Below are 22,367 nucleotides of genomic sequence, written 5' to 3'. Positions count from 1 at the left end.
GTGTCACTCGCTGCAAACTGACATTAGCGATCAAAATGATTTTTTTCTTTGGCTGAGTTGCACCACCTGACGTGACCTAACTTTGACCGTAGCTTTGGCGATAACCGGTGTTTTTTGTATGGAGTTAGACAGACTTTTGACGCTTGTCAAAGTTGAAGTAAGATGGTGCAACCCAGCTTTTGTTCCACAATAGATTTTATGTCAGAATTGTTCATAGAGTACGTGCAGTCAGACGATACAATTGAATTATGACGCGCTCAGACGCTATTTTCTACCTGAATAAAATCTATTAGTGTAAAAAAACTATAATTGACTCCAAAACAACTGCACTAGATAAATACAAGTAGAAAAATTATTACGTTATTTATTTACTAGGCCTTTGCAATCAGTATCCAAATTAGGAGCTAGTCAGAATCTGTAACTTAATCGATTTACGTGAAGAAAACAATTTATATTTTTCATACTTATTAGAATTAGATTTTCAATATGTTTCTTCGCGAAAATACCACAATTAAAAATAACACCTGTAACGCCCCTGGGTCTGCGGGTGTCTATGGGCGACGGTAATCATTTATCAATAGGTGATCCGTTTGCTCGTTTGCCTCCTGTCACATTAAAAAAAATTAAGATAAAGTGGTATTAAATTGTTCTATAGAGCTTATTAAAAAATTTGGATACTGATTACAAAATTAGCCATTTTCGGAGTCGGTGGCAGCCTACCTTTTGGTGAAAACTGAAATCCTCTTATAAGGTGATGAATTTTAGGAGCATGTCATGAAACCAAAATTATTAGCATACAAGAGCTTGTTTTAAAAAAAAACTTTTTATTTATGATGGGGAATTTACTGCGGCGTAGTAGCAGAGATTTTCCGTTTGTAGATCGTAATAATTTCGAAGAATAGGGATGTTTCGTGGATAAAGCAAGAAAGTAGCAAGAGTTTGAATTAGTCCGTCGGTGAACTTACCAAAAAAAAAAACTCTAAATGTATTTTTCACTTTTTTAAACTTATGAAAATTTAAAGAGATGAAGCGCACCTAAGTTCATAAGATGAGGCACATGACGTCAAGGCATGCTTTAAAATGTGGCGATTTGTGTCGTCACGCGGAATTTCATCGCATCATATCTTCGTAATTACTTGTTTAATTGACAAATAAAAATATCCTGTGTCCAATATTTTTTGATAATGTAAAATTGACGGACCAAAAGTCTTTTTTTAAGAAACTAGCCTATTCCTATGGCCACATTCCAGCTCCATCATCAGACCCTGCAGTTTACCTTAGAGAATTGAAGACTCATGATTTTCAAAGTAGCGTACTTACATAACATTAGGTACTTGCTTATACAGGGTGTCCCAAAAACAATGGATAACCCTTCAACCATCGATAGGCCTCGCCATGGTCTCCCTAACGTCCAATTTTGACCCCAGTAAAAATATCACCGTTTTCAAGATTTTTAAGTTTTTGTGCATTTTTAGAAAATTGTAATCAAATTATTTAGGTATAATAATAAATAAATAACAAATCAAACGAGCCTAAACTCGATGGAATCGTTTAATCCCGGAGTTGCTATGGGGCCACTGGCATTCCAGCTCTACCATCAGATCAGCTCCATGTCATCACAATATTGCATTGTCACCCGAATTACATGTATATCCGAAATTTTAACTCAATCAATTGATGAAGGATTTCTAATAAAAAGACAAATACATTTTCAGTTTATTCTTCATAAGTGACACAGAGAGAATGACAATAGACAAAAGCAGAAACATTTGCTTTTTTAGGCCACAGACAATACTAGGTACTAATGCGTTCCAATAGGGATGATGACTGGGTAATGAAATCGAAATTCTATTTAGTCCGTCAGACAGATAATTAGAAAATATTAGACTCATATTTTTTAATTTTTTCCATAATCGAATAATTACAGTATTATATTGAGTTGAAATGTCGCGTGACGTCACATTTGAGTAAAAATTCTACTCAAGCGTGGCGTATCGCGCCATTTCAACTCGATGTAGCACTGTTATTATTTAATTATGAATGAAAATAAAAAATATGAGTCTAATATTTTCTAATTATCTGTCTGACGGTCAAATAATTGAAATTTTGTCATCTAGCCTAGTTGTCGTCAGGAAGTTGGTCTAACTAATTCAGCTTGCAAGATTCCACCCGAACAAACATTTATGTAATTACCTACATATATCATAAATTGCAAGCTAAATAAAAGCTTGTAATAAAGTCGGGTTTGTTCAAATTTCGAGAACGACTGAACCGACAAAAGCATTAGAATATTTACGAAAAATAAAATTAAATTTTATCCCGTACAAAATGTTCATGGATTTTGTTATTTTTATTAAATACCTTTACGCCTGAGTTAAATGACACCGACATCAAGGTTCATCAATTTAAGTTTAAAATAATAGGCAGTAATGTATGAAGAAAGAGCTTCTATTCTGTATCTACCTATGCCCGTGTATTTTTGATCGGTGTCAAATCGGAGTTTTTGGTGCGGGGTACGCGGGTGTTGCTCGCGGCGTGAAGGTCAAACGCCCAAGGTCATTGAGGACTCTAATCGCCTTAAGTCACTATATCGTACATATGAATGAAGCAGATTAGCAATTACTGTCCACATTTGTTTCGTGAAGTTTTGATTGAGGTCATCATTTTAATAACGCATAGTTAGATACCGGAATGTTCATAATGTTCTTACATTGAATTGGATCTTTGAGAATGTGTAAAGTCATCCATGTTCTCAGCAGCAGGTGGTAGAAATTGTATAGTTTGTGCTGGCTTTGATAAAAAAATATTTTTGCACATTTTACTAAATGCGTACTTTGGATTTAAGTATAAAAACTATTGTGATAGATATTATGCTTAAAGCTATTTATTTCTGTTTTTAGATTGAATCTAGATCACGAGCTAGACGTACTTAATATTCATGTTCTTTTGAATTATAAATAGCGACAATTAACATAAGTTGAACGAAAGATCAAACCTAAATAAATCAATATTGAGTTCATGACAACCGTTACAATAATATCTATGTGGAATGCGCAATTTTTAACGGTGCCGTAATTTTTGCTGACATGTGACTCGGATCAGCTAACGGTAATTGATTACAGATTATAAATACAGTACATAATTCGATCGATCTATAATGATCTGTTTAGCATAGATCCATTTATGCATGCAATGCCACGAGCACGACATAAATCTTGATGAGCTAAATCCATAAATTCTAGATTAATGTTTTTTCTACAAATGCGTTTCATTCATAGATTTCAATTTACAAACGACTTTCCGTGATACGTCTGTTGTAATCGATCAATCAATCGCACGATACGAATATCTGAATGGAAATGAAATTCAAAATCGATTGAGTAAGTTTTATGAATGAACGAAAAAACTGACGGTGCGTGTGCAAAATACTAGAGTTGGAGAAAAGCGTGACAAAATTAACGACACGGTGCATTTATAGTATAGTCCTTATCAAAATTGTTTTAGTTCAAACTATTTCATTTAATATTTTGTAGATATAGCCCATATCGCAGGTTTCTGTCCCTATGTTAGATGCATACTTATAACCCTATGGGAAAACTAATTTATTCTATCGTAGGTCATAATTTTGTACATTTCCGCAGGCAGACACCCCTTAGTAACCGCTGATTTTGCGAATTAACAGGGTGTCAACAAGTCCAATACGAGTAGTAAGCCAAACTTGATAAAGAAATCTAAAAATAAAACCTACAGGAAGAGGCGTTATTTACGTAGCCAGTTTCTGAAGGCATCCGCTTTCAGTTCCGATGGCCTTTACGGTGTGTAGATTCGAGGCTCAGCGTTAGTTGGTTGTTCATCATTAAAATTAGTTATGTCTGTATGTCTAATGGGGCGGATATGATAATGGACAACAAATACCGGGAGTGCAAGAACACGAAACCAACGAAACCGTCTTCGACACTAGTTTCGTCATCAGATTCCATTATAAGTATCGATAGTGATTAGAAGCGCAAAAATATTATGAAAATCCTTCGCAGGAACATATGTAAATACAAAAAAATGCATTTGTTTTAGAGGGTATTTGTTTTTGTTAGTATAACACCCAGGGGAATACTCCGGAATTTCGTGCAAACCAATAGTTTTCATACGTCATGTAGACATAATTAGAGGTACTTACTGCACTCATGCACATCCTGATAGGTGTAAGGGACAGGTGTATGAAATTGATGGCTTCATATTTACAATTTGTATGTCAGTTCAGCTGACTCCTGGAAATATCACTACAAATTCTCATTTTTTCAACACTACGCATTTCACTTCAACCTGAAAATAAAACATTACTATTGTCAGACACACTTTGTAAATAGGCTAGTTGCCTAAAAAAATTTTTTTAGTCCGTAATGTTTAATATCAAAAAATATTGGACACGTATAATTTTATTTGTCAATCTAACAAATAATTACATAGTTATGGTGCGTTGAAGTTGCGCACGACGTCACAACGTGCGGCATTTTTAAGCAAGCGTTGACGTCACGGGCCTCTTCTTATGAACTTTGGGGCGCTTTATCTCTTTAAATTTTCATTAGTTTGAAAAAGTGAAAAATACGAGTAGAGTATTTTTTGATAAGTTAACTGACGGACTAATTAAAACTCTTGCTTTTTGACCCAGGCAACATCCCCATTACATAAAGAAACTAATTAACAGAATTCGAGACAATTTTTCAACCTTATTCAGTTTCCAGTTCTTGCCCAGCTTACACATTATACACTTACAATTATAAATAACAGGTCTTACCGGGTCTGACGCAGAATGTACACTTCGCAAAATGAGCATTTCCCGAAATGTGCACTTTTCCATACTAATAATACAAACAAACTCTTCAGCCTTTACATTTGTATAGAAAAGTGCGCATTTTTTAAAGTGCTCATTTTGCGAAATTCGCATTCTGCGTCAGACCCGTCTTACCTAATGCAATAGTCAATAAGAAGTGTCCTTGAGTTACATAGACCTTGAGATTTATGATGATGACTAGAAGCTAAATATAACGTTTTGTAACTATCACATAAAGGTGAAATCCATTAGCTCGGATGCAATCACGCTGCACAATGCAATAAAATAATATCTATGTAATTGGACTGGCTAGGAAGCGCGTAATTAATTTGTCAGTCTGAAGTTAAATAGCCTATCACTAATAGCCAATAATTGTAGATATTCTTTAATTAAGTCACATGCAATTAGTTCTAAGTGAAAAGGATACAGATCATCAGAAATTATATCTAATTGAAGAGTTTTTTTAAATTCAAACGTACAAAAATCAAAACTTTTACCTTCAAATACTAGACATCAACGCGTGCGCATGTTATGAAATATTAATTTTAATATTAAATTCAAAATTGGCTATTTTAGAACTAGAGATAGTTGAATGCTTAAGTAATCACTTTCTGTCAAATGCTAATTTCACATAAATGAAAAGAGATCAAACAGTGTTTTGATCCGAAACATTTTTAATAATAAGACGGTTCGATTAGTATCTTTAAAATATTTCATCACCGATGGATGTAAATATAAAATTATTTAAAATAGGTGCACTTTAAATATAGGAAACTGACGCGCACAGATTAAATTACCATAATCAAATTTTTCATTATGACCTGCATCTATCGAAATACAACAATTTAATGATATAGGAAGGAGAAATAATATAGTCCTCATTAATCTTGCAAACTTAAAACGTGAACGAATAAACTAATGACAGGAAGACGGACATGGAAGTCTATAAACAATATATGAATAAGTTTGCAAATTAGAATTAATTGTTTTGACTACTATAAGTTAGTTTGCATATCAATAATTGTACATACTTGCATATGCGTTACAATAACAAATGCATCCAGAGATTTTCGCTAAATTGCGCAATTGGGCTATAGCTAGTTCAATGCACGGGGAGTGTTGACTCATTTCTTTTATCTTCTTTTTTAATAACCATTTTGGAACTTCTGTATAAATTCCTAGCATAAGAACTTTTTCTGTTATTTATTATACGTTTTCTATTTCAGTATTTATAATACCACAACGATGGGTCATGGCGATCATGGGTTTCTTGGCCGTGGCGAACGCGTACACTATGCGAGTGTGCTTGAACATCGCTATCACGCAAATGGTGCGGCGGCGGGCACACACCATCGGTGTGGACGATGGAGCCTGCCCTGGGGACATTGATGAGGTTGCAGCTGCTAATGCTACGGTTAGTTACCTATATTTTGACATTAGTTACGTGTAAGACGCGTACACCATGCGAGTGTGCTTGAACATCGCTATCACGCAAATGGTGCGGCGGCGGGCACACGCGGTCGGTGTGACATTGATGAGGTTGTAGCTGCTAATGCTACGGTAAGTTACCTATATTTTGACACTAGTTACGTGTAAGACGCGTACAGCCGTACACCATGCGAGTGTGCTTGAACATCGCTATCACGCAAATGGTACCGCGGCGGGCACACGCGGTCGGTGTGGACGATAGAGCCTGCCCTGGGGACTGATGCTACGGTAAGCTACATGTTGACACACAAGGAGTGTTGACGTTGCGAGTGTGCTTGAACATCGGTATCACGCAAATGGTGCAGCAGCGGGCACACGCGAGATGTGTACACAATGCGAGTACATGCTAGATATCACGAAACTACTTTGACGACGTTACAGATTGTCACTCTTTTGCGCTACTTAACAGGGTGTTAGGTAAATGGGTATATGAGCCGACACTAGCCCATGTTAACATGGGCATATAAATGGTATGGTGAAGTCAGAAATTTGATATCATCATTTTATTTCTTTTTATTTTCATACAAAATAAATTTTATAAAATCCGATTTGTATGAAAAATTAAATAATTAAAATGAAGATATCAATTTTCTGACTTCACCATACCATTTATATGACCATGTTAACATGGGCTAGTGTCGGCTCATATACCCATTTACCTAGCACCCTGTATACTGAGTCATCTTCTGCGGAAACGTCTTTTTTTATTGGTCCATAAATGGCAAGTTTTATTAATTAAAATCTTTACATATAATTATAATGCAGCTAATTTTATAAATTCCTAACACTTCCTACTTCAAAACGAAACGAATGTCCACTGTACCTATTGCAATTTTTTGCGTTCATTCTTATTGTATCGTGGCCCACGCCTGACTAACAAATCTCTACTAAAACCAAAGAATTATTTACCTACTTACTTTCTCTCTACAGGAGATAAGCGGCTTCGACTGGAGTGAAGAGACTCAAGGCATCATCCTCAGCTCATTCTACTACGGGTACATTGTCACGCACTTACCCGGGGGCATGCTGGCAGAGAGATTCGGAGGGAAATACTCACTCGGTTTCGGAGTATTGAGCACTGCTGTGTTTACGCTGCTCACTCCGTGGACCGTCAGTATGGGTGGGGCCACTGGACTGATCATACTGAGGGTGTTGGAAGGACTTGGAGAGGTATACTAATGATATACTCAAATGGATAACACTTAAAACTAACAAGCACTAGAACTTGAAATAAGTTGGCTCAAAAATAACAAATAAGTCTCCAGTCAAGCAAACTGATATTTACATTATACCTCCTCGTTTAAGCAGAGCAATGATGTAATGGCAGCCAGTACTGAGACGGCTTCATTTACAGGCATCATTCCTCGCTTTGCGACATGAAAGTTTTAATTATTTTTTGGCTTTTAAACAAGTATCAAGAATATGTTATGTACTTTGAGAAGACTACAATATTGTATTTATATAAGTATTCTTAACATAATGTGGTCAAAGTTGCGGTTTCTGGTTAGCTTATAAATAGATAAGTCAAGATTGTATGTAACAATTACTTTTGTCTATGTGAGATAGAATCAATAAAATGGTTTTAATCACGTCAACTACAAATAAACGTGAATTCAAAGAATGTGAATTCAATTTGGCCAATGAACCTAAACGTTTATCAAAATCCGATCACATCGTTTGCAGAAGGACACATTTTTACCATAATAGGGAGGACAATAGCCGACCATAAGAATGGACATTGTATGATCATGACCAAAAACTCAGATCGATCTCGATTTAATCTAGATTGTTATATGAATACTAATCGATTTCAAGTGGAGCCTTGAAATCGATTGCAGTTGTCTACATGATAAAACGATGACCACAACATGTGGTAGCGAGTCAAGTAATTAGATTACTAGTTTAATTAGTTTAAACAAATATTATACAGGGCGTCTCAAAACTCTACGTCAAGCGGACACCGGTAAAACAAGCGGACACCGGTAAAACACTCCATATTCTAAAATATCTCAGAGCTGCCTTGAGTTAGTCTGTCACCCGGTGCCCATTTGACGTTGAATTTTGGAACATTCTGTATAAGAAAACACTACCCACCTTTCTGCAGTCCAGTAACCTTTACTTGTGACTTACTTGATACAGTAGTAAAAGCTCTTTCTTTTTCAGGGCACAACATTCCCAGCCCTGAACACTCTTCTAGCCCGATGGGCGCCAGTCTCCGAGAGAGGACGCATGGGTTCCTTAGTATTCGGAGGGGCTCAGATAGGCAATATCGCTGGGACTTACCTCTCTGGTCTGGTCATGAAGGAGACTGGGGAATGGCAGTCGGTGTTCTACCTCTTTGGTGCACTTGGAATCTTGTGGTTCATTTTATGGGTAAGTTATTTCTTTCGACAATATAAAAATTTGAATTCTACCTTCTGTTTTTTTTTTCTGAGACTTCGACAGTGGCCCCAAAGTGAAAGTGAAAGTTGTTACATTTGAGAAGTGGTTTCGCCCCCTTTAAGAGAAATGTGTGCTACATCTTTTACACCCTGTATAATAAGGCGTTAATGAAAACCACATCTCTAGAAGATAAAATCAAAATTATAATACAAAGATGTATCAGCAAATATTAAACCAAATTTCTTTTTTTTTTCAGGCGATCCTCTGTTACAATGACCCCGAATCTCATCCTTTCATTTCGGACAAAGAAAAGAAATATCTAGAAGAGGCTCTCGGAAGACATCACAACAGCCAGCCATCTTCTATACCATGGAAGGCCATCTTCATGTCTGTTCCTCTTTGGGCTCTTGTGTGTGCTCAGGTGAGAATAACTTTATGAATAAACGAGAGTTTAATCCGATATTTAGTGTAATATTTATTAATGATTAAGGCAATTCATACATGTAAGGGCATAATTATATTAGTGCTCTTTATTTATTAGATCACGGCTGAACAAGATTTTCTTTAGATGATAATTTTCTAACTTGTTTCTGTCAATAATTTAATAAATTTTATATTTAAAATCATAATATTAAAGCTTAGACCTCATTTTAATTCAATATAATTACGTCGGGCTTTATTCCATGTACTTTTGTGTTATTGAGTCTCCATTAGATTATCAGCACAGCCTGATCACCGATAAACTGATGCATTTTTATGCGATTTGGTCTTGGTCTTTGGTCTGGCTATACCGGAGTTGCAGCGGTTGAACGGTACTACGTTATTAACTGCAGCAGTCTCATTTACCCATATATTTTTTTCAGATCGGCCACGACTACGGCTACTTCACGATGGTGACCGACTTGCCCAAGTACATGACTGGTGTTCTGAAATTCGACATCCACCGCACTGGAACCTTGGCCGCTCTACCCTATGCTGTCATGTGGGTCAGTTCCATCATATTCGGCTGGCTCTGCGACAAGATCGTCAAGAGGAATTGGCTCACTGTCACCAATGCTAGGAAGACTTTTACTACTATCGGTAAGGATAATTTAGAAGTCTATAGTAGAAAATAAATTAATAACGTGCGGATTTATAGAACTTTTGACCACTATTAGAGCAGATAAATGACTACGTACGCACCGTTTTTAATCTTATTGTTGTTGAAGTTGAAAACAGTGTGATGTAAAAGATAGATGCTAATGTTAATCGCTTAAACATTTAGAGGTAAATGGATGGGTCTTACAATGTCATATTATCTTATCTAGTTTCGGTCCTTCTAAAGTTACGGATGGGTGTTACTTGTCCTTTTACTTTGTTTTGCTTCTATCCCACCTGAAAGTTCAACAGAGCAAATTCAAGCATGGCGTCTTCAAAATGCCAATAAAAATAAATTCTGTCATTAAATGATACCCCGCATATTATATGTTCTTTACGCCCAATACTTATGTATCTTTCAATTCCAGCGTCAGTAGGCCCTGGCATCTGCATGATCCTGGCATCCTACTCCGGCTGCAACACCGAAGCTGTGGTGATCCTGTTCACCGCATCCATGGGTCTCATGGGCGCCTTCTACCCTGGCATGAAGGTCAACGCGTTAGATCTGAGTGGCAACTACGCTGGCACCATCATGGCGATAGTCAATGGCATCGGAGCGATCACTGGCATCATTGCGCCGTACTTGGTCGGACTTTTGACGCCAGATGTAAGTTTGTAAACCTAAATCAATTTATTAATTTAGGCGATAATAATCCAAGGGTGTGCGCTAGTTCTGAGTAGTAAGTTATAAGTGCGTGCGCTACAAATTACAAAGTCATACTTTTAAAAATAAGCAATAATAAACTCTTGTTCTGATGTAACATTTACTTCTTTTTCTTGATATTCTTCTATCATTTCAAGCAGTACCTTGCAATTTACATCTACTTAGCATTACAAGCCGTAATGAACAAGCAATTGAAGCAGCAGCCAAAAAAAGCCAATGAAGAAATCTTATTTCTATAAACAAAAAATATGTAGAGATTACTTGTGTATAAATAAACCTTATAATATAACTTACCTGACTAATATTTTTCACAGAGCACACTAGTCCAATGGAGATTAGTCTTCTGGATAGCGCTCGCCGTTTTTATCGTGACAAACTTGGTATTCGTCGCGTGGGCGTCCGGTGACGAACAGTGGTGGAACAACACAACGGAGGACCCAAAGAAACAGCAAGAAGTAGAGGCTGCCAACAACAAGTCCGTCAACGCTGAAGTCAAGTTGTAGACAAAGACAAAAGACGATACAGGGTTACAATATGAAAAAATACACGCGTGACGAGGACAGAGAGATTGTTAAAACAGAAATGCAAGGCTCTCGCAGATGGTCGCGTTATGTAATGTAGTACAAAAACTAAGTATTTGATGCATTGAACAATTAGATGTTAATATTGGCGATTCCATGAATCCACAGCCAGTGCTTTGTGATAGTAATGTTATGGAGAATTCTCAAAAGTGTGAAGTTACATGTATATTTATTTGGGTGTAATTTATACTTTGAGGTTATGTAACCTTAAGGCAATTTGTCAATTGCGATTTGACAATATTTTTATATTTATTGTTTTGCCGACTAGACTGTACAATTAGATTTGATGTAGTAAAACTAAGATCTTAATAGGAAAGTATTATTTTTTATTACTGTATATCTGTAAATACTTCACTGATGTTCCCTTCAAAGATAGACAAGAAATGAGATTACTATTCGTTCGTTATTAAAGTTAAATTAACTGTAAAATTTATGTTCAGTAGCATTTATAAACTTTGTTCACGTAATTTTGACTTAAAAATAAAACATGGAGGGCTGTGAACAATTTTATTTGTAAGTATTTTGCGAATACACTTCATTTCAATATGCACTAGTGCCATTTGAATGATTTTAAGTAATATTTTGATACTGGTAACACTGAATTTGCTATGTAGATTGAGTGTGGAACATTAATTTTCCTAATCTTTATAATATAATACTGATAGTGTATAGACATTTAGTACGATTAAATTGATGATTACACGGCTATGATGACGATTATAGTTATGTTTTCTTATAAATAAGTTACATATTTTTTATTATAAAATGTAATTTGTTAAATAAAAACTTTTATAACGAAAAAAAAACTTTTATTTTAAAAAACGTGAAACAAAAAATCATAAATAATAAACAAAACGATAAAAAAATATAAAATGTATATAATTATATTACATACAATTATGTACTTACATGTAATAAATATCATAAAGAGTAAAATCTTATAAATATGGTTACGAAGGAGGAGGTCTTATCCAAATTGGGTCTTCTAAGTCACAATAAGGTAGCCATAGATAAGGCAATCCTTACCATAGACAAGTCTTTGGAGCACCGATGTTCAATTCAGTCATTTCAATTTTAATATAGCAGACAACTTTTCATGGAATGTATAAAACGCACATTTTTAAATCCCAATAATATTTTTTTTTTTTCAATTCATTTAATATGCGAAATATCCGCTTATGAATATTTTGATCATTGATTTAGATTTGTCGCTATTTTGTTATGGATAACAAAAAAGTAAATCATTTCTGCTGCAGAGTGAAGGCACATGTGGCAGCATTTGTTTTAAAAATGTCACCGTTATTCAAAAGTCGTCTAACTACATTCACTATTCCAACATTCTATCTACGCTCACCTGAACTCAGCGCTCCTTAACTTTTGCTTAGAGACCGAATTTAGAAGCCGCCCCCTTCGAAACTTCAGAACATTTCCATGACCACGCTCGGCGCCGTCGGGTCACATAGATCAGTCCTTTGGCTGAGAATCTGTTTCGCTTCGTTAAGCTGTATATTGTGTATGCCTTGGTTATTCAAACTCTCGGCTCCGATTTGAGTGTGTTTGGACAAGTTGTTTTTAAGGCGACGCGCATCGTCGTAATCCATATTGAGGAGTTTGCATGCGTCGAGGAGTCTGGAAAGGTTAAATCGAGAATAAATAACAAAAATATTAACTGTTTAACAGTTCATTATTATGTAGTCCACGCCCAATGTTGTACTATCATTACATGTTTGTGGAGAGTAAAAAAGTTTTTCAATTCATACATTTTTGTAACACACCTTCTAAGGGAAAGGCTGGGTTGCACCATCTTACTTTAACTTTAACAAACGTCAAAAGTCTAATGAAACTCCATACAAAAAACACCGGTTATCGTTATAGTCACGGTTAAAAAGAGATGGTGCAACTCAGCCTTAGAATATACACATCGTTGATACACAACTTGATAGGTTGTCGTTCTAATTCGTAAGAACAGAAAGGAAAAGTTTATTGTCTCTTTGCAAAGCACAGATTTGTGAAATAATAATAACTATATATTTATAGTAAGAACTCACTTTGGCAAGTGGTTGCAGTGCGACGCGCTTTTGTTAGGCGGCGCAAAAGCTGGCACGAGATTCCTCTTAACGTCGTGAGTAAACTGCAACGTGCCTCCAGTGTTGAACCACCTTTCTAGTACCACCTCCTGTAACAATTTAAGATGGTAGCTTTAAAATATGTCAGTAGCACAAGCATCTAAAGGCTTAAAAATTACCTCATAAAGCTTAAATAATAGTTTATCGTTCACCGTCATCCACGCTGTGTACAAAGTGCGAGCAAAGCTCGCGAGCATCTATTGAGGAGCTCGCTTCGGTTCGCCGTTGTTCGTCGTGTATTCGCGAGCCGAACTATTCTCGCTTCGGTTCACCATTGTTTCTCTCTTGCGTCACACTCGTTTAAGGATCAATGACCACAATCCGCTACTAAGTATACGCAGCTTCTCCGCCGCCAGCGCTTGTTCCCTATTCGCGAGAAGAACAAGGCTCGCTGTGGTTCGCCATTATTTCTCCCTTGCGTCACATAATTATGCCACTCCACCGTTTGAGGGTTAATTACTTTACACTCACCTCGAAGATGTACTGGTCGACGTCATTAGCCAGGCGCGCGCGTAATCGGGCGGCCAGCGCGGGTGCTAAGCGTGCCGAGGCTGCCGCCAACCGCGCGCATAGCGCTGCCAGCGGTCGGCATAGCGGCGCTGACACGCTTAACGCCATCTCTTCTACTACTAGACACGCGTGTCTAGTAGTAGAAGAGATGGCGATGGATGATGAAGATGGATGTACGACAAAATTCGATACTCAAACTTCGAATTAAACGATAATGTGACAATTTTGATGCTCAAAATAAGTTTCGTGCCACCATTTCTCATACCAAGTTCACTTTACGACACGTCCACAAGGGCGCTGTTGTAGTTTTCGTACTAAATGTTTAGATGGCGATTCGAATACGCGAACGATTCAAACTCGAAAGTTTTTCGTGCTAGCCGTATGGAAGCCGAACAATGTTCGCTTTGGTTCGCTATTGTTTCTTCACAATCCACCATTCAATGGGGTCAATGACCTATAAGAAGCCTCACCTCGAAGATGTACTGATCGACGTCATTAGCCAGCCGCGCGCGTAATCGGGCGGCCAGCGCGGGTGCTAAGCGCGCCGAGGCTGCCGCCAACCGCGCGCATAGCGCCGCCAGCGGCCGGCATAGCGGCGCCGACACGCTTAGCGCCATCTCTTCTACTACTACACACGCGTGTCTAGTAGTAGAAGAGATGGCGATGGATGATGAAGATGGATGTACGACAAAATTCGATACTCAAACTTCGAATTAAACGATAATGTGACAATTTTGATGCTCAAAATAAGTTTCGTGCCACCATTTCTCATACCAAGTTCACTTTACGACACGTTCACAAGGGCGCTGTTGTAGTTTTCGTACTAAATGTTTTGATGGGCGATTCGAATACGCGAACGATTCGAACTCGAAAGTTTTTCGTGCTAGCCGTATGGAAGCCGAACAATGTTCGCTTTGGTTCGCTATTGTTTCTTCACAATCCACCATTCAATGGGGTCAATGACCTGTAAGAAGCCTCACCTCGAAAATGTACTGGTCGACGTCATTAGCCAGGCGCGCGCGTAATCGGGCGGCCAACGCGGGTGCTAAGCGCGCCGAGGCTGCCCCCAACCGCGCGCAAAGCGCTGCCAGCGGTCGGCATAGCGGCGCAGATACGCTTAACGCCATCTCTTCTACTACTAGACACGCGTGCCAGCTGGGAATAAAGATACATAAATTTAATTCCGAGCATAGCCCTCTCCATAGCAGTTTCTTTACGAGATCGAATCAGAAATGAGGAGATCCGTAAACGAACTAAAGTCGCTGACATAGCCCGACGGATCAGCAAGCTGAAGTGGCAGTGGGCTGGGCACATAGTACGCAGAACTGACGGCCGATGGGGCAGCAAGGTTCTGGAATGGAGGCCACGTACCGGAAAACGCAGCGTGGGACGTCCACCCACAAGGTGGACCGACGACCTGATAAAGGTAGCGGGAAGGCGCTGGATGCAGGCCGCTACCAACCGTGCGATGTGGAAGTCATTGGGGGAGGCCTGTGTTCAGCAGTGGACGTCCTGTGGCTGAAATGATGATGATGATGAAATTTAATTCATTCGGGACACCAACAGTAACAACATAAGCACAATATTGATGTGGGTAGAAGATACCAATTAACACAAGTGACAATTCGAGTAATGAGAACTTTTACTTATGTAAATCACAGAAAGGTTGAAGAACGGTGCCCAACTGTCTAGAATAAACAAAAGAGCGTCATTGTCTACAGCAACGTAGCGTACTAAAGTATTTGTCGTAATGTCTCGTTCTCCCGCCAAAATATGTCAAAGTCAGACGGGTTCACCCATGACATTGGGTTTGTTTACATTTGGTATCGCTTCTCGTTGGCCGTACTTTACACGTCACTATGCTAATTATTTTATTCGACTTACAACAACAAGCGTTTAATGACGAATACGCGTCTAGTACGCTACGCTGCCGGATACTGAGGCTTATACGAGAAGGCATGCCCACTTAAAAGTTTGACTGTCAATCAATTAATTAAAAAAACATTTTCAACTGTCACCGCCAAAAGCACGTTTCAAATCCCTACTTTCGACTATGAAATAAACACTCACGCCAACTTCTTATAATCCCTCAACCCTGCCTTAAACTCCAGCAGTATATGTTCAGACAAGTCCGCCAGACCGCTGTCTCGAAGCCGAGCTAGCAAACTCGGGGCTTCGCCGAAAACGCCGGCATCCTCAGCGTCCGGATTCTCTGGCATTGTCGTGGTTATCACCATGCTTGCTATGGGAGATGACGAACGGCCGGTGAAATCGGGGATCTGGAAAAAAGGGGATGACGGTGTGAATGCGGCATGTTATTGTTCGTATCGTTACCAAAGGTCAGTTACTAACGTGGATTAAAAGATGTTTCTAAAGAATTAAATGTGATTTCTTAATTACATCGAAGGTACGTAATTTTGCAATGAATAGAGAATACGAAACTGTAATTTCTTGAAGTAACAAAAAAACGACGATTGTAAAGTACTTTGATCATATTCGTTGAATAATTTTCGCTTTTTATTTGATTTGAAGTAAATATTTTTTGCTAAATCAATTTTGAAAATACAACTGAGACGTCAAAAATAAAGATTGTTACATAAACTCCGTAAAAAATACCGTTTTAACAGTTCATAAAAAGTATCTCAATAGCTGGTGATATCCCATCCCCTATTTCCATAAAATTCATATTTATTTATACATACAATCACTTCACAATGTTACAACTTTTTTTACTTACTTGTATTTCAACTGGCGGCAAGTCACTCATCAGTGAGTATGATTTCTCTACAAATTTCATTGCTAGCTTCTTGGCATGAAGTTCGACTTCCTTCAACGTGGGCCTCTTTTTGGCTAGATCGTCAAGGTCAACTGGAAGAAAAATAAACTATATGTAAGTAATTTTAAGGTTCTCATTACCTAAATGACATTTGTATGTCACAGTGTGTGCCGGTGACATCAATCTCATAGAAATACGGAGTCTTCTCTTGGTCATTTGAAAGTAGATACTCTTTTAACTATAAAATTTAAAAAAATAACATTTAAAGCAAAAAATAAAATAAAAAGGAAAAAACCTACCTTTGTCTTCTGGTACGTTAGAGGGTCGCCTTCCTGCAGTGGAGTCTAAATCACCTGATGATGATGAATTTAAAAATTAAATCATAACGTAACAAAAACTTAAAAACATAAAAGCGTTGCCTCATTTCAATATTTAACCTATTAGGCCCGATTTCCACCTAAGTGGAGAGTAGAGATGTGACCATTTAGATTATGTTATTTCCACATGACAGCTCAGCTTCGGTTCAAAAGTCAGGGCCCCGATTGCGCTAATTTGTAATGGCCAATTTATTTGCGTTTCATTTCTAGTCCACACTGAATTCACGCTCCAATTTCATTCCAGCTGATGTGCAATTCGGTATCGCGGTAAAGTTCACATGCAAACAAAGACGAAACAACGGATTTAAGCACTTTCCATTAAAAGTCCGAACACCTCATATTTTTTTCACTAAAACATAGCATAATTATGTTAAGTAGTTTTCTGTCAGCTTGTACAAAAAGACACAGTTGCATTCCGTTTACGTTACAACTTCGTTTGAACTAGCTGTCAAAGCGACACCGCGATACGGATTTATACAAATAGCTGAATTTCGTATGTTGCCTAGTCGCATTGCAGTTGAAAATTTAGCGCAATTGGGGCCCTGATTGGTTATTCAAACGCATCTCTTCTCTCCGCTTTAGTTGATCACCAGGCCTTGTTCTACTGAAACTAGTGACATGGCTCGAGAATATTTACTGCTGTAAAGTAATTCTCTGTCTTGCCCAAGGTCATCTGGTACAGAATGCCACATGGTATTAAGTTCGCCTTTACCGCTTATTTTTTTGTGTGTGCAATAAAGTTTTTAAATAAATAAATATAAACCTGTAACGTTGGATGCCTCGCTCTCTTCTTCAGCGCTCGAGTTCTCTGCTTGTTCTTGAGCCTCGTTATCCAGGTGTTGCAGCTGTGTGAAGTGGTTGAACTGCCGCCGGTAGTAGTGCAGTTGGAGGTAATGCTGCAAAATGTAAAATATTGTAAGTAACACCTGCATATTTTGTTCTTTTATGGCTCATTGAGTAAGCTCATGGGTATTCTCAGCGTCTACTAGATTTTTTTGGCAGGATTCCCAGTGTTTGGACACTTAAGGGCGAAACATTATGGAAGGAGATGAAATGGAAAGTTCAATTTTGACCAAGACTTTGCACTTACGAAAAGTAAAGGTAGTAACTCTTGGGGTCGTAAGACCGAGCCGACATATTATGGGCGTCTAAGATATTTGAATCGGACCAATGGCAAAAAACATAATACGATCAAGAAAACTTGCGCGACTTAAATTGAAGCCGAGAAAAAGAAATTGCATTAAATTACCAAGGAATGCGCCCACTGAATCAGTGTAGTTCTGGTGTGATGCGTGGCATTGATGACAGCTGTCAACGGATGCGGCGACGAATCAGCTGTCAAGAAAGTCTCAGGGCGCAGTGAAGAGACCGCAGCGTTTAACAGCTGCGTCAAACGCACGCGCCACTCTTCCACCAGTTCCAATTGAAGTTCGAGGAATTGTAATCTGGAAAATAATGGACGACCCTATTAATTTTTTGAGATTCATGTGAATAGATACTTCGCGCCCTATTATTTTGCAATTTTGATTCGTTTGTGAACAGTTTTCCTTTTCAAACAAAAGACATATACTACTGGACCAATGGTTCGTCCCAAGATTGACTAATAATTTAAAATCAAGCAATATGGTAACTATGCTTTTTCTGCAATTAGAGTAGCCGGTCGACAGTCGTATTTAAAAACTGTTACCTACATAAGATGTATGACTTATGGTCCTATGTCCTCTAGATGGGGCAGAGGGCGTCCACAACATTCCTCCATCGAGATCTTGAGCTTCGCGTTTGATCTCGCTCTTAGCTCACATAAGATGTATGTTCACCTATATCTAGTTGCTATACAAGTTCTAAAGAGTTACGAGTGGGTGATGTGTTTTTGTTTGTTCCTATTTATTTACTTACTACTATGTTTATTTACTTACCGGTGTCCCGGCTGAGGCAGCACAACGTATCGGTCCTCGATAGTCTTCAGCAGCGCTATGAACCAGTCGGCGCCCCGCGGGACCCAAACCATGGCCCCGACGGCGGACCCGATGCCCGCCGCCACCGCCTCGCTCCATTGCTCGCTGCTTAGTGTCTCATCCATTTTTGCTAGCGCGTCTATGTGTGTAGATTAGAGTTGGAATTACTACTGGCATGATATAGATCGTTTCACGAAGACGCGCCCCACTAATTTTTGGTCGAGGGAAGCGCGGGGAGTTTGATCCGAGCAATCCGAGCGTCATTATTGTAGCGTGCGTGTGCACTCATGGATAATTTAGTGTGTACCGATAACGCTCAAATATTAGCGGAAGAATGGTGGGGCGCGTCTTCGTGGATGAAACGATCTATAAATAGTACATTGTCATAATATAGATGTCTGTCTGATATAGCAAGTTTGCAGTACGCAGTAATGGTTCAAAAGTATGTCTCCAGACTGCAAAACTGAGTCCTTAGCTAGCAAAGGTTTGTGTGATTTTGTGCTTATGTTACATTACACTGAACTATGTATGAGTATGTACTAATGGAACCACTCAGTCAAATGGGAGAACCATGTATGACATCAGCAATAGCAAGTAGGAAATAAATTACATAAATGAAATAAATTATATAATATTATGCATGATTTAAAAGTTATTGAAATTAATGTGAATTAATTTTACTTGAATGTCTTATAAGAATATAAAAGTACCTAGTTAACTGTTTCATCAAGAAGTGACATTGCCTTAAAAATATTAAAAACAGCTTTACATAAAACCCAACAGTTAATGATCCAATTCCTAGAAATTGCTATTCCTGAAAGCCTTTTAAAACAATTTACTCACATTTCTTCTCAACAGCCAGCCATTTCACAAAGATCTCAGCTTTAGTCAGCACTGCTAACACATTATTGGTTTCATTGTCCGTAATAAGCATCAGCTCTCTATGGAAACCAAGGGTTTCGTCAACAGCATGGGCGAAAGCCGCGTCAGCATCGAGTAAATCTCCTTTAGCGTTCTGAGCGTGGTACAAGCCAAGTACTGTGTGGAGACGCTCAGCAGCTAAAGCTATAAGACCGTCGTTGAATTCGTCCTGTAAACGCAAAGTAATTTACATATTAAGGTGAGAAGAGAAGTAAACATATTAATGATGTATGTATTCCCAAGCTTATACTGGCTTAGGTAAAAATTATAACACTAAAGTCCGTTTTCACCCTCAATCCCTAATTTTTAAGTGACCCCTTTAAAAAAATAAAGCAAATAGGGCTCACTTAAAAATTAGGGATTGATGGTGAAACGGTCATAAATTACTGTGGGAATACAAGTAATTACAGCAGCAGCAGCAGCAGCAGACGTGTCATCGTGATACTAGTGATATCGTGATATTTCATAGATCTGCATGCTCTTGGTTTTCAATATTTTTAACAGATGGATAATGACAAAAAAACTATTGAAGATAATAAAAATATCATACCACAGTCTTTATCTTCTTCAACTCAAGTTTATCAGCAACAGGCTGGACGTTGTTCCGCACAAAGTTCTGATGATGTTTTATCCAGTTGAGGGTTTGGGTTAGGAACCACTCGGGGCGGTCGATTCGAGCAGTCTGTCGACTCCCAGTGAAGTGGAAAGCAAACCTTTTCTTAAAAGGGCGTAATAGGATTCTCACTGGGAGACAAGGGTCTTGCTCTGGAAAAGAAGATAAAGACAAAAATATTGTTAAGTAAAGGAATTATAAAAAAAGGTAAGATATATTTTTGTTTTTACCTTGTCCAAATTCTCCAGATACACTAGCTACGGAAACACTCTCAGGTTCTTCGATGAGGAACAAATAGCGTGTAAGATTATTGAATCTAATTAATATCTCTTTCGGTGGGGGTGAGTTTTGAGCACCAGCTGCTAAGGGCCACTTGATCAGCTTTAGAGTGTCTTCATAGCTCCTAAAATTGTTAAAATAATTACCTTCATTCACAAGCTTATCAAAGAAAAATGCATTTATTTGGTGATTAACAATAAGACACAAAATGGGCAGGCAGTTCCATAACAATATTTAAAACAACTTTTCTGGTCATTAGGATAAAAAAAGAAGAAAAAATATTTAGGTATAAAATAAACTTACTTTGTCATTTTATCTTTGAGAATATTGTGCCAGTAATGTGTGTATTCTTTGACATAGGTAGCCCGGTGACCGCTTTGATATAGAATACACATTTCTTTGAGCTCTGCATACCAGAGCACTAGCTGCTCATCGTCATTGCATTGTTTCATTTGACGGCTGCAAATTTACAATGTTTAAAACTATACCTACACATGAAATACATATTTAACTGGGAAAATTATGTTCATATAATCAATGAAGCAAAATGAAGATGAAATAATTGTGTGCGCTTTTCTTCAAATACAAGAATCTTCATAAAATTATAGATTTTAAGATAATGAGTATAGTATACAGAAGTTATAAATTATGGTCCGATTATATTCAAATTTTGAATAGCGAAACTATTATGAAATATTATTTACTGAAGGAAAATGTTACGTACCTGATGTCATCTATTTTCACAAATGATTTCAGATAAACTAGTACATGTTCTAATCGGTTTATCGCGGTGAACCTTTTGTCCAGTTCTGTGCGCAAAGGTTCTGTTCGTTCAAGAAAGTCTTTTACTTTTAATTTGAGAGTTTCACTTCTATTCTTAAGATTTGCTATCTGTGTGGAATTCGACTCAGCTTTCGCAACAGCGAGAGATATCTTGTTCGGCACCTCATTGTTAACCAATCTTAACTGAAATTCAAACGTTCATATTGTAAACATAATCATAATCCTTCGTGAAATAAAAAAAATAATCCTGAAATTTTTCACTTACACTGCTCTGCAAAGCTGTTCTCCTTTCTAACAAATCCCGTTCAAGCGATAATGCTTCGCTCAAATCATTAATATCACCACCTATTTTTATGTTAATATCATCAATTAACATCAGCTTCAGGTCTTCATTCATCTTGTTAGTTTTTAAAATTTATTGAAAAAACAATCCCCTACAGCTGGCTTCTTCAGGGCATTTTTGACAATTTTGACACAGCAAAACCACAGCAAAACTGATTTTTTAATTTACGTCAAAAACGTCATCGTCAGCTCCCAAAGACATTGTAATTAATGATTAAACATAAAATACGGAACTTGTGGTAACGATAACGATAACGAACATGTATGTCGGCGCCGGACACAGATGCTGCAAATTATTATTGATGATTAATAGTACCAATCTTAATATTATGTTATCTGTATAAATCTGTAGAGCAGAAGGTTTGTGATTCCTAAACGTAACACCCGACTGATGCGCAGAAAAAGATATAGTTATAGATATCGATGACATTGACAGTGGGGCGCCACCGTCAATACCGGATCGCTGGTTCAGATTTTTGCCATGTTTGGAAACCTTATAGTTGAACGATGGTAGCGCCCCCCTGTCATTGAGTTTGGTGGGACAGTTCAGCGTGGGTCATCTATAACCAGAGATAACTGTCAATCAGTTGTGTCATGTCAAGTGT

The 22,367-nt window shown here is 37.9% G+C and overlaps 3 protein-coding genes across 4 annotated transcripts in view; 1 reads left to right on the top strand and 2 right to left on the bottom strand.

Annotated features, from left to right (window-relative positions):
• The window catches only part of LOC135074520 (putative inorganic phosphate cotransporter), a 39,751-nt gene extending 28,745 nt beyond the window's left edge, over positions 1 to 11,006 (top strand). The window contains exons 2-8 of the mRNA XM_063968837.1: positions 6,055 to 6,242; positions 7,247 to 7,486; positions 8,480 to 8,689; positions 8,955 to 9,119; positions 9,562 to 9,778; positions 10,204 to 10,442; positions 10,814 to 11,006. Of these exons, the coding sequence (XP_063824907.1) occupies positions 6,055 to 6,242; positions 7,247 to 7,486; positions 8,480 to 8,689; positions 8,955 to 9,119; positions 9,562 to 9,778; positions 10,204 to 10,442; positions 10,814 to 11,002 (1,448 nt within the window). The 3' untranslated portion in view covers positions 11,003 to 11,006. The remainder of the gene's footprint in view (positions 1 to 6,054; positions 6,243 to 7,246; positions 7,487 to 8,479; positions 8,690 to 8,954; positions 9,120 to 9,561; positions 9,779 to 10,203; positions 10,443 to 10,813) is intronic.
• Positions 11,007 to 11,573: 567 nt separating this feature from the next.
• LOC135074519 (RAD50-interacting protein 1-like) lies at positions 11,574 to 14,341 on the bottom strand. Of its 2 annotated transcripts, none has more exons than XM_063968834.1 (3): positions 14,187 to 14,341; positions 13,129 to 13,256; positions 11,574 to 12,709 (listed from the first exon to the last, which is right to left on the bottom strand). In XM_063968834.1, the coding sequence occupies exons 1-3, from the start codon at positions 14,331 to 14,333 to the stop codon at positions 12,499 to 12,501; spliced, it is 486 nt and encodes a 161-aa protein (XP_063824904.1). In that variant the 5' UTR covers positions 14,334 to 14,341; the 3' UTR covers positions 11,574 to 12,498. The 2 variants fall into 2 exon arrangements, with proteins under 2 accessions (XP_063824904.1, XP_063824906.1); XM_063968836.1 differs by lacking the exon at positions 14,187 to 14,341 and adding an exon at positions 13,678 to 13,840.
• A 331-nt stretch (positions 14,342 to 14,672) lies between these two features.
• Positions 14,673 to 21,898, bottom strand: LOC135074829 (RAD50-interacting protein 1). Its single transcript, XM_063969211.1, has 13 exons — positions 21,686 to 21,898; positions 21,362 to 21,603; positions 20,941 to 21,096; positions 20,589 to 20,761; positions 20,296 to 20,510; positions 19,668 to 19,914; positions 18,786 to 18,963; positions 18,119 to 18,314; positions 17,633 to 17,765; positions 16,792 to 16,845; positions 16,454 to 16,584; positions 15,787 to 15,995; positions 14,673 to 14,871 (listed from the first exon to the last, which is right to left on the bottom strand). Exons 1-13 carry the CDS (start codon positions 21,815 to 21,817, stop codon positions 14,673 to 14,675), a joined length of 2,265 nt encoding a protein of 754 aa, XP_063825281.1. The 5' UTR covers positions 21,818 to 21,898.
• Positions 21,899 to 22,367: the final 469 nt, after the last annotated feature.

Source organism: Ostrinia nubilalis, chromosome 9, assembly GCF_963855985.1.
Source record: "Ostrinia nubilalis chromosome 9, ilOstNubi1.1, whole genome shotgun sequence".
Taxonomy (NCBI): domain Eukaryota; kingdom Metazoa; phylum Arthropoda; class Insecta; order Lepidoptera; family Crambidae; genus Ostrinia; species Ostrinia nubilalis.
Note: the sequence above shows the minus strand (reverse complement) of the source record. Positions and strands in the feature narration are given on the sequence as shown.

Excerpts from the sequence above, each read along its gene's own strand:
- LOC135074829 (XM_063969211.1), bottom strand. The coding sequence starts at position 21,817 with ATGAATGAAGACCTGAAGCTGATGTTAATTGATGATATTAACATAAAA. Across the intron at positions 20,511-20,588 it reads ATCTGGAGAATTTGGACAAG|AGCAAGACCCTTGTCTCCCA; the intron begins GTAAAAACAAAA and ends CTTCTTTTCCAG. Across the intron at positions 17,766-18,118 it reads TTCAGTGGGCGCATTCCTTG|CATTACCTCCAACTGCACTA; the intron begins GTAATTTAATGC and ends TACATTTTGCAG.
- LOC135074519 (XM_063968834.1), bottom strand. The coding sequence starts at position 14,333 with ATGGCGCTAAGCGTGTCGGCGCCGCTATGCCGGCCGCTGGCGGCGCTA. Across the intron at positions 13,257-14,186 it reads TCGATCAGTACATCTTCGAG|GAGGTGGTACTAGAAAGGTG; the intron begins GTGAGGCTTCTT and ends AAATTGTTACAG. Across the intron at positions 12,710-13,128 it reads CACTGCAACCACTTGCCAAA|ACTCCTCGACGCATGCAAAC; the intron begins GTGAGTTCTTAC and ends TAACCTTTCCAG.